Source organism: Dicentrarchus labrax, unplaced genomic scaffold (assembly GCF_905237075.1).
Source record: "Dicentrarchus labrax unplaced genomic scaffold, dlabrax2021, whole genome shotgun sequence".
Classification (NCBI taxonomy): Eukaryota; Metazoa; Chordata; class Actinopteri; family Moronidae; genus Dicentrarchus; species Dicentrarchus labrax.
Window position 1 is genome coordinate 15,586,694 of NW_026136712.1, and position 14,981 is coordinate 15,601,674.

The 14,981-nt window shown below is 38.9% G+C and overlaps 2 protein-coding genes across 2 annotated transcripts; both read left to right on the forward strand.

Annotated features, from left to right (window-relative positions):
- The first annotated feature begins 263 nt into the window (after window positions 1-263).
- On the forward strand, window positions 264-5,057 carry rgrb (retinal G protein coupled receptor b). Its single transcript, XM_051418448.1, has 7 exons — window positions 264-683; window positions 1,489-1,645; window positions 2,704-2,825; window positions 3,089-3,242; window positions 3,428-3,545; window positions 3,847-3,960; window positions 4,297-5,057. Exons 1-7 carry the CDS (start codon window positions 608-610, stop codon window positions 4,435-4,437), a joined length of 882 nt encoding a protein of 293 aa, XP_051274408.1. The 5' UTR covers window positions 264-607; the 3' UTR covers window positions 4,438-5,057.
- Window positions 5,058-11,524: 6,467 nt separating this feature from the next.
- Window positions 11,525-14,525, forward strand: slc18a3b (solute carrier family 18 member 3b). The gene has a single exon (XM_051417780.1). It carries the CDS (start codon window positions 12,106-12,108, stop codon window positions 13,672-13,674), a length of 1,569 nt encoding a protein of 522 aa, XP_051273740.1. The 5' UTR covers window positions 11,525-12,105; the 3' UTR covers window positions 13,675-14,525.
- The last annotated feature ends 456 nt before the right edge of the window (window positions 14,526-14,981 follow it).

The following is a 14,981-nucleotide window of genomic DNA, read 5'->3' on the forward strand; positions in this document are numbered from 1 at the left end:
AGGGACAGACATGCAATAGATTACTCATTAGTTTCACATTTGCCAATTAGCAAACAAGCGCTATAGGAAAGTGAAACTATTTTTAATAAAATTAAAAATAAAGCCAAATAACAAGTGAATATAGTGATTGTTTTTACTCCGAGTGCAGCCTATTTAAGAGGTTAACAATTTGCTTTGTGGTGCAACTCGATCCAATAACATTGGCGGAAAAACAACATTTCCCATGTTTCCACTGTGTTCTCTCTTATCACTCACAACAATACAAACACCGCCAGCTGCATGAGTTGAGGGAAAAGTTCATCTCAGCTTTCTCTCTACATTTATTCACAAAAATCCCCCTCAGCTAAGCCCCCCAATCGACAAACTTTAGATCAGAGAGTTGCGCAAACTTTGGTCGATCCCAAACTTGCAGGGAGTTTGCTCGTTAGGACATTCTTCGAGGGATTGCAGAAGGGGTTTATTGAGATTAGTCCCTTTTTTTTGCTTTTTCACGTGAAAGAGCCTTTATAAGGCGTCATTTTGTTGAGGACGGTGGAGCGCTACACCACAGGAAAAGGACTCTATTTTTATTTTTTTGTGTGCAAAAGTTGAATTTGTGCATTTCAACATGGCAGCGTATACATTACCGGAGGGATTCACGGAGTTTGATATGACTACATTCGGCGTAGCGCTTCTCGTTGCGGGTAAGTGGACCGAGCGCACAGGAAGACATGTTGCTTCGAGGATTAAAGGGACAGTTCACTCTGAAACAGTGTGCTTAGATAATAAAAGGATCTTATGTTATTAAAAATACCAAACCAATCCCAATCCATTTTTATGTCTCTTAGTGATGTTTAGCCAGGTTTGTGAGTCTGTGTGGACCTCCCCTCAGACAAAGCTTGGGAAAAGGGCGCCCCCTCACCCCCTTTTACTTGCTTTTGCTCAATTCCTGGATGCCTGTGGGATCATGATTATGTTATTTGATCCCACTCTCAACAGCTGAGCCAAGATAGCCTAATATTTCTGTTTGACATAACTTCAGATTACATAAAATACATAAAAAAAGGTCTGTCCTAAGGCATTTATTAGTTTCTGACTCTGGGAAAGTGGGATAAAACAGTCAAATTCCCCCAAACAACTGTACCTCTAAACTATGTATTTAACCAAATCACTCACATTTAGGCTATTATATTTGACCTTATTTTGATAACTAATGTAATATTTTATTTTACTTCCCTTCACTAAGCCTCCCCTAAAGCTTTTGGAGCCCCCCCCAGAGGCACATCCCACTTTGAAAACCTCCGGCCGACTCTAATCTCTATTTGCTGACTCTAATAGTAAAGCTATGATTAAAAAAATAAATGTTAAAGGCTGTTTAAGGGCCTTTATGTTTCCAAACTTTGCTGTTTGGGGTACAATCAGGGATATGACTGTGCTAATAAATTCAGACTGATAACAGTGTGATGCGAGAATTTAAAGGGACATTTCACTTCTTTTTCCCCCTTTCAGGTATGCTTGGATTTTTTCTCAATGCCATCAGCATCGTGTCTTTCCTCACAGTGAAGGAGATGCGGAATCCCAGTAACTTCTTTGTGTTCAATCTCGCTGTGGCTGACATCAGTTTGAATATTAACGGACTCACAGCTGCATATGCAAGCTATCTCAGGTATAAAACAGACACCCTGAGTTCTTCAAATCCTTCTTCTATAAACACTTTGTATATCATGGTGGGGGTAATAGATTTATTTCTGCAACCCAAAACAAAAAAGGCTCAGTAGTATTAAACAGTATTTAATATTAGCCAATAGTTACAAGCTAAATAAGACTTTGGGTTTCATAATCCAGTCCACAATCCACTTTATTCTGTGTGTAAAGTTCACATATTTCAAGCAAACCTGTTTTAAGTTACCTAAGCAGATCTTAATTCTAATTGTAGCAACACTCATATAAATGTTTAATGTCCTGTTTAAACCTCTTATATATTTTATTCAGTGGTTCCCAACCTGAACACCAGCAGGGCTGGATTAACCCGCTAGGGGGGCCCCTATTGACGCCCGTTATTTCTCTTGCACTCTGTGCATTGTGCATGTATTGTGTATGTATTAAGCACACATTTAGTTAGTATTTTAGGTAGTAACAATAAACTGAAATGATAAATGACTTCAAACTAGATTTTAACTAAGAAAATTTGTCCTCAAGATCTGCTGATATTGCAGGTATTGCCTAAAAAATCCTTTTATTTCAGTTTATAATATAATAATATTTTACTGGTGCACACTGTATTAATAAAAGAAATTGAAAAAATTGAAAGTAATTTCCACAAACAACATTTCAACGAGTCTTAGGCCCACAGTGTAGTAGTTTGCTTTGGTAATCCAGACTTGTTATTCGAAAGATAAGTCAGAGAGGTTGTAAGACTATTAAGAAGTTTATTTTTCTGACTTTTTCTGGTGACACACTGGAGAGTTTTACCTCTCCAGGACAACAATCTGAGAAGGACGAATCAGTCTTTGGTTTAACTACTATATGCAACCTGTAATGAGTAGGCATTGCTTGTCTTCAAAGGGTCACATGGCAGAAAGGTTGTGATCCTTTAACTTAACTTAACTTAACTCCTTTAACTATTTTTACAGCCTGATGTTGTCGTATTATAACACAATATTGGGTACACGCAACATTCTTTAGCATGCTGGAGTATGATTGAAGTTTCATTGTCTTTTCTAGAGTTTGGCCATTTGGTCAAGATGGATGTTCCTTTCACGCTTTTCAGGGGATGATTGCAGTCCTGGCGTCCATCAGTTTCATGGCTGCCCTCGCTTGGGACAGATATCACCAATACTGCACCAGTGAGTACGACATAACCAGCACTGCTCATAGCGACTCTCTGGTGAACATAGTGGGGCATTTATCAGCTTAAGAGCCATACATTTCCTTCAGGAGTTGGTGAAGACCAAAAACAGAGTAAATGTCAAACTTAATTTAATCAGGAGACAAACTGAATGTCAGATTCATTCACACCTGCTTTTTTTTCTGGTGAAAAGCAGACAAACTCAGCTTTATCAAAACAAATACATAAAAAACCTTTTTATTAAAATGTTTTATTCTGAAGGACAGAAGCTCTTCTGGAGCACTACTCTGACGATGAGTGCAATCATCTGGATTCTTTCCATCTTCTGGGCTGCTGTTCCTCTCATGGGATGGGGCGTCTATGACTTTGAGCCTATGAAGACTTGCTGCACGCTGGACTACACCAGAGGGGACAGGTACGGTTGTATAAATATAGGATTAATACTAAAACTGGAATGTTGGCATGGACAAAATGGCCAATTTTGCTGCTGTTTTCATCACTATCAATTCATATTACAATGTTTATAGGTAGTGTACAATAAGGATTACTTACAATCCTCTATACTAGGTATAATAAATGCTATTTATCTCTTTTCAACAGGGACTATGTGACCTACATGCTCACTATAACGGTGCTCTACCTGATGTTCCCAGCTTTCACCATGGTGTCATGTTACGATGCCATCAATAAACACTTCAAGAAGGTCCATCAACACAGGGTAAATTATATTGTATACACTAATGAAAACATACCTATGAATGTTATAGTCCATTTTTGCCAAAAGAGCCTCCTAAATGTTACAAACTGGACCTTTAGGGAGATACCATCTGAAGGGGGACGTTCTTTAAAAAGAATATGTAGCATAACTGACTTCAGTGAAGCCTATCAGACTAACTGACAAATTTAAAGTGTTGTTTTTTCCATTTCCAGCTGAATATTGTTAATACTAAACCATCAGTTCTAAATCTGCTGCACTACATCTGAATATCTACAGTGACCCAATGAACTTTGTTTTCTAGTTTAACACAAATGTGCCCTTGAGGGTACTGCTGATGTGCTGGGGCCCCTACGTCCTCATGTGTATCTACGCCTGCTTCGAGAACGTGAAGCTCGTATCTCCAAAGCTAAGAATGGTAAGAACTGTTTGTGTGAAAATGCAGTCAAAATGATGAAAAAGGAAGGAAGTCATCTTATTGCTGACTTAGTTTAAAGGATAATTCCAGACATTCCTACGAGTAATAATAACATTGTAATGACCAAGTTAATTGCCGAGATCTGGGAATGCATTAATGTTGCTAAAAAGAAGTCCAATGATCATACTGGTCTTAGATAAAGCTCCAGGTGAGTGAAATATGTATGGAAGAAAAACTACAAATAAAGTGGTTTGAATAATCTGTTCCTATATCAGAAATTGCAATGTTTTCATAACCGATAGAAACTATGGAAATAATACTTATGTCTGCTCGCAGATCCTTCCAGTTGTGGCAAAGACAAATCCCATCTTCAACGCTCTCCTCTACTCATTTGGAAATGAGTTCTACCGAGGCGGCGTGTGGCACTTCCTCACCGGACAGAAGATTGTTGAGCCGGTTATTAAGAAGTCACATTAAAAGGAAACTCAATATTTTGTGGCAAAACTACCATTAGTTCTTATCATAGGTTCCTCACTGGTATGGTATTGTAAACACTGTTGAGCCATTTAGATTGTTGTAATATTTTCACACGTGGATAGTAGCTGAAACTCCAGACAGCCTCACGCTGGATTTGTGTAAATTTACTAAACGTGTTGTGGGTAATTTATCAAATTTCAAATTATTGCATTCTTTCTGCAGCAATTTGTATTTAACCTGCACTGCTCCTCCGTCCGTGTTAGACCACTTACAATAAACACACTGTGTTGCTGCTCTTCTACTGTATGCTCCATCTGCTTTAAGGTGCTGAATAACTGAGCTGCTGTAAGTAAGCGCCTAATTTCGACAGTTGACCAGCATCCAGAGACGGCCTCTCATGAACAAGGCTTTCTCAACCCTTTACTAAGCAGATCAGTCACAGTTGTTGACAGTTTGAGGTGATGTAACTTCTATGTATAGTAAGGAAGCATTCACTGTGTTAAGACTGTATTATGCAATTACACTATAGTCAACACCTGAAGTAAAGTGAATTTATTCAAATTTCTGAGTAGCCTATTACTTTAAATACATAAACTGATAAATAAAGACAGTGTGGTGGATTTAAATTTTTTTATTGCCTTACATTAAAATTGAATTATAGTGTATTCTAGTTCAGATCCCCCTGATGGAACTCATTTAGCCATCTTTAAACTTGTTACATTAGATTTATTCTAATAGGACAAATCACAGAGTCTGGCCTTTTCTGTATTTATATGCACATGAATAAAGATGCCAATATGGATACACATTGTTGATTGAAGGGACCAGACCAACTGAATTTATGTATCATTCTACAACATGGTTTTACAATTAAAGCTGTAGTCCCTTTATGCTGCACACAAAACAAAGAACTATTATTTATAGTGGAGTTTGGAGGACTTGAGGAGTCTCACAACCTGAGGAAAGAAGCTGCTCTGCAGTCCGGTGGGACAGCAGTGGATACTTCTATAGTGCTTGCCAGACTGCAGCAGGGTGAGTGTGCCAGTGATGTTCTGGGCTGTTTTAATCATGCACCACAGAGTACTTCTGCCCTGGGCCGTGCACAAACCATGCCAATTAGTGATAGCCAGGATGTTTTCTATTGCTATTTTGTAAAAGTTAACAAGAACTTGCATGTGCATTTTGCCTTATTATCAAACCTTTAAAAAATATTTAAATTTGGATCAATCTTAGGAATGTAGGGAGAGTCATTCCTATGTAACCAGGGTCCTATGTTCTCCATTATTTATATGGCACGTAATGGGAACATGCCAGGGTCCTATGTTCTTCAGTTCTAGGGTTACATAAACCCTGAGAACATAGATAACATAGGTAGTAGGTAGGTTGAAAGAGAGATATTTAAGGAATTCATTCCCTGCTGACAGACTAGTCAAAGCAGCCACATGTCTAGTGCTAAGTGTTACTTTGTGTCAGCGAAAGCACAGACAAGAAATGACTGCAGCGTTCTGATCTCTGAGCTGCTAAATGCATGAACACCAGAAATAAGCCTCAGTGAGACAAAGTCTCTGTCACACTAACCTCAGAAGCGACTGACTGCCAGGTAGTCGTCAGCAGGTGAAATCCTCTCACTGTCTATGGCAGCCCGTCTTAATGGAGTCGGCCCTAATGAGCAGCAGTCACGCAGGTCAAGAACCAGAAGTAGTCCGGTTGACTTCATTAGAATAACAACACATTGCAGTTAACTCTTGAATTGTAGTGTGTCAAATCAAAGCAACAGTGAAACTATAAATTCTTCTTTTAATATAACAGCTCTAGGGAAGCTATTGTCAGTCATTTAGTCTACCACTTTGGCCCAGATGGAAATATTTCAAAAACTACTGGATGCATTGCCGGGAAATTGTGTACAGACATTCAAGGTCCTCAGAGGATTAATCCTTTTGACTTTGGTGATCTCCTGACTTTTCTTCTGACTCTTCTTGTGGTTTTGATTGGGAAGTCTCAAGAACTATTGGATGGATTGCTATAATATTTGTTATGCACATTCATGTTCCCCTCAGGATGAACTGCCCCCATTTTTGTTGTCATCTAGTGCCATCATCAGATCAAAATGCTATTTTTTTTACTTTGGTTCTTGAGCAAATACCTGCAAAAGTAATGTAATTCCAATTAGCACACTGTGTACTGCTAATTAGCAAATTTTAGCATGCTAACAGGTTAAACTAAAATGGTAAACATGGTAAGCAGATAGCATGTTAGCTGTTAGCATTAGCATTTAGCTCAAAGCACCTCTGTTCCTGTAAGTACAGTCTAGTGGTGGAAAGCAACAGTACATTTACTCAAGTACCACACTCCAGAGACAAATATTTTACTTTTTACTCCACTTTATTTATAAGATAAATTCAGTTAAAGGTTATTTTACAGATTCCGATTATTAATACAAAATATTATAAACAAATTAATATGATATATTATTATAGATTAAGCTACTTAGTGGTATATAAAGTAAATAAAATGAGTTCCACTTTCACCTGCTGCAACATCAAAGTGATGAACACATAAATGCATCAATAAGTGTAATTTAATTATATAAATTATCCTGAAATACTGCAAAGTAGGTATTTTTACTTTTGTTACTTTAATTATATTTTGATGATAATACTAATGGCTGTAGTCTCTTAGTGTTTTTAGAGTACATTACAAAAAAGGAGACCCATACATTTTGCTGAAATCTTTGTATTTTGTATTTTTGTGGTTATTATTTCTTCTTTTTAAAAGTCTGAAAAAGAAGCTGAAAGTAAGGGTAAACTGGAAAAATCCTAATCAGAAACTGACTGATGGGTGTTATGCAGCTGACTCTAATGTTGGATTTCTTTCCAGCAACATGAACAAGCTCTTCTAATTAGCAGGTTTTAAATGTTAGACATTATCATGAAGGCCTACTTCCTCATAAATCAGGGTTCAGGGTTTTTCTCAGACTGTGGAATCCAACAGATTAGCATCAACTTCTTAGAAACAGTTGTCTATCTGACTGACAGCAGATTACAAGACAGTGTGTTTGGACTAGTGATCTAATTTGGTCAGAGCTGTAGATAGAAGCAGCAATAATAGCAACAAGCACACAGGAAGAAAGGAGGACAACTTGTCACAGACACATATAAGCTCACTGAGCTTTCTTGAAACACATTGTACAAATAACTAAATCTAACTACAACCCCTTTCACTCAGTAGAGTCGGGATTTAGATCACCATCCACCCACAAGGTGATGTGAAGGTGTTCCTGGTTGTGCTTAAATAGTAACAATAAAATATAATGCTAGTCACAGACAGATGGTGTAAAAAAGAAAAAGAAAAAAAACATCTGTCATGAAAAACACAAACAGCAGCCCACCACACATGAGTGCACATGTGACAGGTTCAGAGAGATTTAGTTAATCAGAGTAAGATTTTGGCCTTAAGAGCACCAGATCACCTGGGCCATAGCCAGAAATGTAGAAATACTGAGGTTGTGAGTTCCCTCGGTGCAACCCCAACTCACCAAGAAATCTTTGGTATCAGGTCAAAATATTGTCATACTTTTGATCATCTCAGCGCCAGTTGTCTCAATTATTTTCCTCTCTTCTTATCCAACTGTTGTTACAGTAAAAGCTTTGGATGTCATCAATAAAGTGGTAGTCAAAGTTAACTCAAACTCCAATGCAACATACAGTGCACTTTGTAGGGTTGATACAAGCTTTGGAGCCAAAAACCTAAACCACCAAATAGAAACATGTGTGACTATTTCCCATTTTTTGTTTCATATTTTGTTCAACTGTCCAACAGTATTTTCTCTATATTTAATCCCTCTAACATGATTATGTAACAGTTGTTTCCAAGCCTTCTGCACACTGCTTGGAATATAATTCAGGTGTAGAAATATTGAAATCATAATAATATAATACAGATAATAATATTGTTTGTTTGTATAAAATAGTCTAATTTAAAGAGGTTAAAATGAGCCTTAGATTCAACTTCCCCAGGTTGTTAAATCCCCCAAATTCCTACAAACAATACTGAGGACATAGATAAATTATGTAGCTCTGAAGAACACTAGAAAATAACATTACATTTATCATTCTAAACCTCATACAGTTGTAGATTTTGTAGTAAGCATACAATATAAATGCTATTAACGGTAGCTGGATAAGATTTCAACAAAAATGCATAAGGATGTTTTAAAATGCGGATTATGGTTAAAGAGCACTTTATCTTACACCAACTGATGATCTGTTTAAGTGCACAAGATCCACTCCTGAGTTACAATTTGGGAAAGAAAAACATAAACAGAGCATAACAGACTTCATCAGCAAAAGCTGTCACAGAGAGATCAACTCCCAGGTTAATGATCAACTTTGTTTAGGTCCAATAAATACAATGGTTGATGTTTATGTTACTGTTACTTCTGACTCTGAAAAAGACACTCCAGGTCAAAGGTGAGAGCTCAGAAAAGCAGAGCAAAGGTCAAAGTAAACCCTGCATTAAACATTACACATTACAGTCCACAGGTCAGATTAGATGGCACAGTCGAAGGAGACGTGTCACGGGACAAAAACAAAGATCTGCCATAACACTGAAAGCGTCTGTTCATAATAATTTCTCCTTCATCAGCGCTGATAATTTGACATATCTCCTGTGGAGCTTTCTTGAAATCATTGTTAAAGGATGGCTGCCAGAGTATAATCTTGATTAGATTACATTTGCGTCTTTCTTCTGGTCTAATTTATTAAAGCTCTCTCATATCAGCTGACACTCTGAACTCCTGCAGACTCCTGCCAAGTTACTAGAATGAGTTAGCAGAGATTATCCATGTGGTCACATTTCTGCACTATTATGAAATCTCTCTCTCTCTCTCTCTCTCTCTCTCTCTCTCTCTCTATATATATATATATATATATATATATATATATATATATATATATACACTTAAAAAACAGTAGTGTGGCTGCAGTATAAGACTATAATATAAAAAGTGTTTATGTAATGGCTGCTGCTTTGCCAAGCCTCTCTCATTAGTGAAATTGGGCAGTTATTTCCTGTGGCGTGTTAATCCTCCTGTTGGTGTATTAATGCTGCCATTTCTGCATCAAATCATCCACTGAACACACTGGAAACACCCCTCCAATGCCACTGTAATCATCCTAAGTGTTGATATCAACTAGAAAACAAAGATGCTCTCTTGGCTGGGGCTCTTACACATACAATACCAACATCTGTAATAAAAGTACTGTAACACAAGTCACATTTGGTAGAAAACATATAAATAAAGATATAATGTCACATAAGGATGAGGATAAAGATATATGAAGTAGGAGAATAGCATGTGTGACATAATTTGATTGTTGTTGTTATCTTAATTAAAATTATTATTAGTTGTTGTAGTGGTAGTAAAATTAGACAACTCTAATAGGATGTATTTGAATCTTAAATGTTGTATTTATTTATTTATAGGAGGACAGATACTATAAATAATAGTATTGTGTGCATTCAATTTGACATACAGGTTAAAAATTCTGACAAATAAGACTTCACACAGCTAATTATGATTGGAAACCTGTTAAATTGTGGTTTTCACAAATATCACTGATGTAAACAAACATTATATAGCATTGTATGGCACCAGAAGAAATTTTATTTATTTTAAGTTGAATCACTTAGATTAATTCATTACTTTACTTTATTACTTTGTTGTTCCAGAGGAGGTTCCAGTCCTGTGTTTTGAATTTTGGTGGGAGCTAACCTATGTTATACAGTTGAATCATGGGTTACACATTTGTTATTACTTACAAGTCTTCACTGCCCTCTACTGGCAAAAAATAATAATATATCTAGTTAAGAAATAAAAAAATAAATACTTTTAACATGATTCTGATTAAATAAAATTAAAAATAATTATATTCTCTTTATTTAATAGCATACTAAAACTACAACTAATCTAAAATGGGAATATAACTAAATTAGACAAAAGGTATAATAAATAAACTGAAACCATCAGAAAGGTTACTAGTTACCAATTGGTTGCACTGGTTGTAATAATGTAAATAGTTTTTAACCTTGTACATATACAATATCTCAGCAGAGCAGGGGTAAGAGGGCTGATTTATGGCTGCTGTGTGTACTTGTAGATTTCCACCACAAGGTGTCGCCGGTGTCTTGTGGTAAATTAAAAAGTCCCCGGGCTGCCTGGCAAGGTTCCGTCTCAGGGAATAAGAGCTGCGTGCAAAAGTTTTTACGTTCATACAGTTATATAGGCATATTTTAATTCCTTGGCTACATTTGAACAAAAAAAAAAAAAGTAATTTTCATTCACAGAGTGTGTGTGTGTGTGTGTGTGTGTGTGTGTGTGTGTGTGTGTGTGTGTGTGTGTGTGTGTGTGTGGACTGGAGCTGTCCACAACCTCGCTCTGCTGAAATCTCTTCCGCTCCTGCAGCAGTGGCTCGTTTATGACTGACACACAGTGTGTTGGGACATTCTGAATTTTAAAAGCTAATATTGTAAACTTTCCCTTAAACAGCCAACGAATATATTGACTTTAATATTTAATTACGCTTCAAGACAGTGCCACTATTATTGCTCCATAGAGACCCAGTTGCGAGAAGTGATTTTATAGTTGTGATATTTATATTTGTGGTGTTCTTTAGATTTGTGTGTGTGTGTGTGTGTGTGTGTGTGTGTGTGTGTGTGTGTGTGTGTGTGTGTGTGTGTGTGTGTGTGTGTGTGTGTCTAACTTACGTATAATGTGTGTTTGGTATTACTTCTTATCTTAAGATTAACATCGGATAGATTTATTCCTGCAGATATCTCAGCTCAGTGCGCATACGTTGTGTTTGTGATTCCATATAGAGACAGTGTGGAATGTCTTCCTTAACACCAAAGTCAGGAGTCACAAGCTGCACATTAAGAATAAGAAAGCCTCTTTTCTTCCAGGTCTCTTGTAAAGGGGGTCGTGATGTGGTGCTCTCTGGCTCTTATTGGTTGAAGTGATTGCTGCCATGGTTGGAAATTAACATAAAAGAGGCAAGTGGCGAAGGGATCCACTTGGGGGCAAGCTGGCGATGCGTCATAGCTCTTGGTGAAAAGGGGAGACAAAAAAAAAAAAGGACTAAAATAGCGCCGAACCTCCGGGTTAATGTGCACCAATGGCCACGAAGTCACTCGTGGTCTCAGAGCTGAGCGCAAAAGTGCCACAGGTGATACGAGGTATGGACACGGAGACGAGAGAGCACGAGCGTCCTAGGTGTTGCAAATAAGTATTGAAAAAAAAATCGCTTCAAACTAACTTTGCCATGTGAGATTAGCGACCGAAACCTCTGCACGGTGCAGAAATTCTACGATTTCAACACGTCACTTCTCGGGAGATCATGAAACAACATCGGATTTGGCTGAGGCGAGGACAAGTTGAGGAAGCTGAGGAGAGCCATCTTCACCGATGAAAGCAGCCAAGTTCCTCTTCGCCTCTCCCTTTACGCACAGGCGAGGTGAGGACGGAGAGCATCACATCAATGTAGAGAAAACACCAATGAGTCATCCGAGGTGTTGAGAGATCGCCAGCAGACGAGAGAAGCACAACTACATTTTTTTTTTAATTTTAAAAATTTCTTTTAAAAAGAAAGACACAAAAAAACAAAGCACACCATGGATGGAGAAGGAGGATCATCCGGGCTGGTCAAATCAGCCGCCGTTAAACTGTCCGAGATGGGCGAAAGAACCAAGCAGTTAGGCACCGCGATGAAGGATCCTCACCAGCAAAGACGGATCATATTAGTGATTGTTTGCGTGGCCCTGCTGCTGGACAATATGCTCTACATGGTAATCGTGCCAATTATTCCAGACTACCTTGCTGAGCTGGAGAGTGAGCAGTCAGAGCACGTCCACGTAGTGATGCACCCCAACAGTTCAGCCAACAGCACAAGCCAAGACAAAAGCATCAAGGACAATTTAGATGTCCAGATAGGAGTACTTTTTGCATCCAAAGCCATCCTGCAGCTGTTAGTTAACCCGCTGTCGGGAACTTTCATAGACCGGGTCGGATATGACCTTCCACTTTTAATTGGACTGACTGTTATGTTTGTGTCCACTTGCATATTTGCTTTCGGGGAGAACTATGCGACGCTCTTCGCGGCCAGAAGTTTGCAGGGTCTCGGGTCTGCTTTCGCGGACACCTCTGGGATCGCGATGATAGCTGACAAATACACGGAAGAGTCGGAGAGAAGCAAGGCGCTGGGCATCGCTCTGGCGTTTATCTCTTTCGGGAGTCTGGTGGCGCCTCCTTTCGGGGGCATCCTGTACGAGTTCGCGGGCAAGAGGGTGCCCTTCATCGTGCTCGCCTGCATTTGCCTGGCGGACGGCTTTCTGCTGCTGACAGTGATGAAGCCGTTCTCCAACAGGACTAGAGAGAACATGCCAGTCGGCACCCCCATGTACAAACTCATGATTGACCCGTACATAGCTGTGGTGGCAGGGGCGCTGACAGTGTGCAACATCCCCCTGGCCTTTCTAGAGCCCACCATAGCCAACTGGATGGAGACCACCATGCACTCCACTCAGTGGGAGATGGGGCTCACCTGGCTCCCAGCCTTCTTCCCTCATGTCCTCGGTGTGTACATAACAGTTAAATTGGCCGCGAAGCATCCACATTTGCAGTGGTTCTACGGAGCTTTAGGTATGGTTATCATAGGAGCGAGCTCCTGCACAGTCCCTGCATGCAAAACTTTTGGGCAGCTCATCGCCCCGTTGTGCGGCATTTGTTTTGGCATTGCGCTGGTAGACACCGCCCTGCTGCCGACACTTGCGTTTTTAGTTGACGTGCGTCATGTTTCAGTGTATGGTAGTGTTTATGCTATAGCGGATATTTCCTATTCTGTTGCATATGCTATGGGTCCTATAGTAGCCGGCCAGATAGTGCACAATCACGGGTTTGTACAACTTAATCTGGGTATGGGCCTCGTCAATGTGCTTTACGCACCAGCCCTGCTGCTGCTGCGCAACGTGTGCCAAATGAAACCGTCCTACTCGGAGAGAGATAACCTGTTAGAGGAGGCTCCGCAGGGGCTGTACGATACCATCAAGATGGAGGAGAGGAGAGCTAAAAAGAAGGGCTACAGCTCGGCAGGGAATTGTTTGCCAGTAGATGAAAATGGGTTCGACCCCTTCAGAGCACAGCGGTCCTTGTCAGAAGAGTCGTCCGGTCCGGAGTACACTTAGACCGGCCACACTCTGACCGCCCCCTCCCCCCCAAAGAAACATTCCCCTGGAGAGATTTGGAGATGAGGCAGGAAGGTCATAGTCTAGTAATTTAAAACTTTTATGTAAGTACCGATGTGCAATATAAACACCCAATCACCAAAATCATGATTGTGTGACACGTTTTCCAAAGTTTCTTTTTTTTTTCTTTTTGACTGTAATTTCATTGTGTCGAACAAGTCTATGTAGCGTTTGTCATGGACGTGTAACTGGAGTTTTGTGAGAGATTTATCAGCTACTGTTGAATTTGTGTGTATCACTCAGTGTTGTAAAATATATATAAATAGATTAATGTGCGTACAAGATTATATGGGACCAACTATAAGCAGCACATTTCTCCCCCTTACACAAAAATAGCCTATATTTTTAGTCTCTGAGGAAACTTTTTTTACTTGCACAACAAAGGCCTCATTTTCTTTTGTTGTTGTTAAAAAAAAATCGTGCGTTTCAATTTTGTAACAAGTGGGCCTGTTTGTTATTTACTTTTATGTATTTATTTGTTGTTGTTTGAAATTAAATGTATCATAATAAATGGATTTTGTACATATGTGGATATATGCACAATGTAAATTGTTAAAACGTGGACCTCTACAAAGTGTGTGTGTGTGTGTGTGTGTGTGTGTGTGTGTGTGTGTGTGTGTGTGTTGTGTGTGTGTGTGTGTGTGTGTGCGTGCGTGCGTGCGTGTGTGTGCGCGCGTGTAAGTATGAAACATTTTGTTAAGACGTAGCTAACGAAGTCAGTCTCCTTAAGATGAACAAGTATGTATTCATTTATCAATTGTCGTTTTAATAAATCTCTGTTTTGATCTGTGTGACGGCGGTGATTTCATTCTTATTTCAAGCTTCAAAAGAATAAAAGCAAAAAAAAAGGAATGAGGAACTATTATATATAATAATAATATAATGAATTTAGATTATAAAAAGTGATTCAAATTCCACAATAAAACACCATAGACAGACATCTCATTCAGATTTCATTATGAATAAAAGGTGGTGGTGGGGGGGTGACTATGAAACGTCCTGTGATTAATAAAAATAATGATTAATCCCACATGTTACGGCTCTCTCACGGTGCACAATCACGCACACACAGAAAGGACAGAGGGAGCGCACATTAGCCCTGCTATGAAAACAACAAAAAAACACATAAACGAATAAATCCAAGTGGGAAATAGTTTAGAAATTTGGCGCTACAGCTGCAAAACAGATTTATAAGTATAAGTATGAACTTATAAGTGCATCCCGTATTAAAGCCAGTCGGACAAACT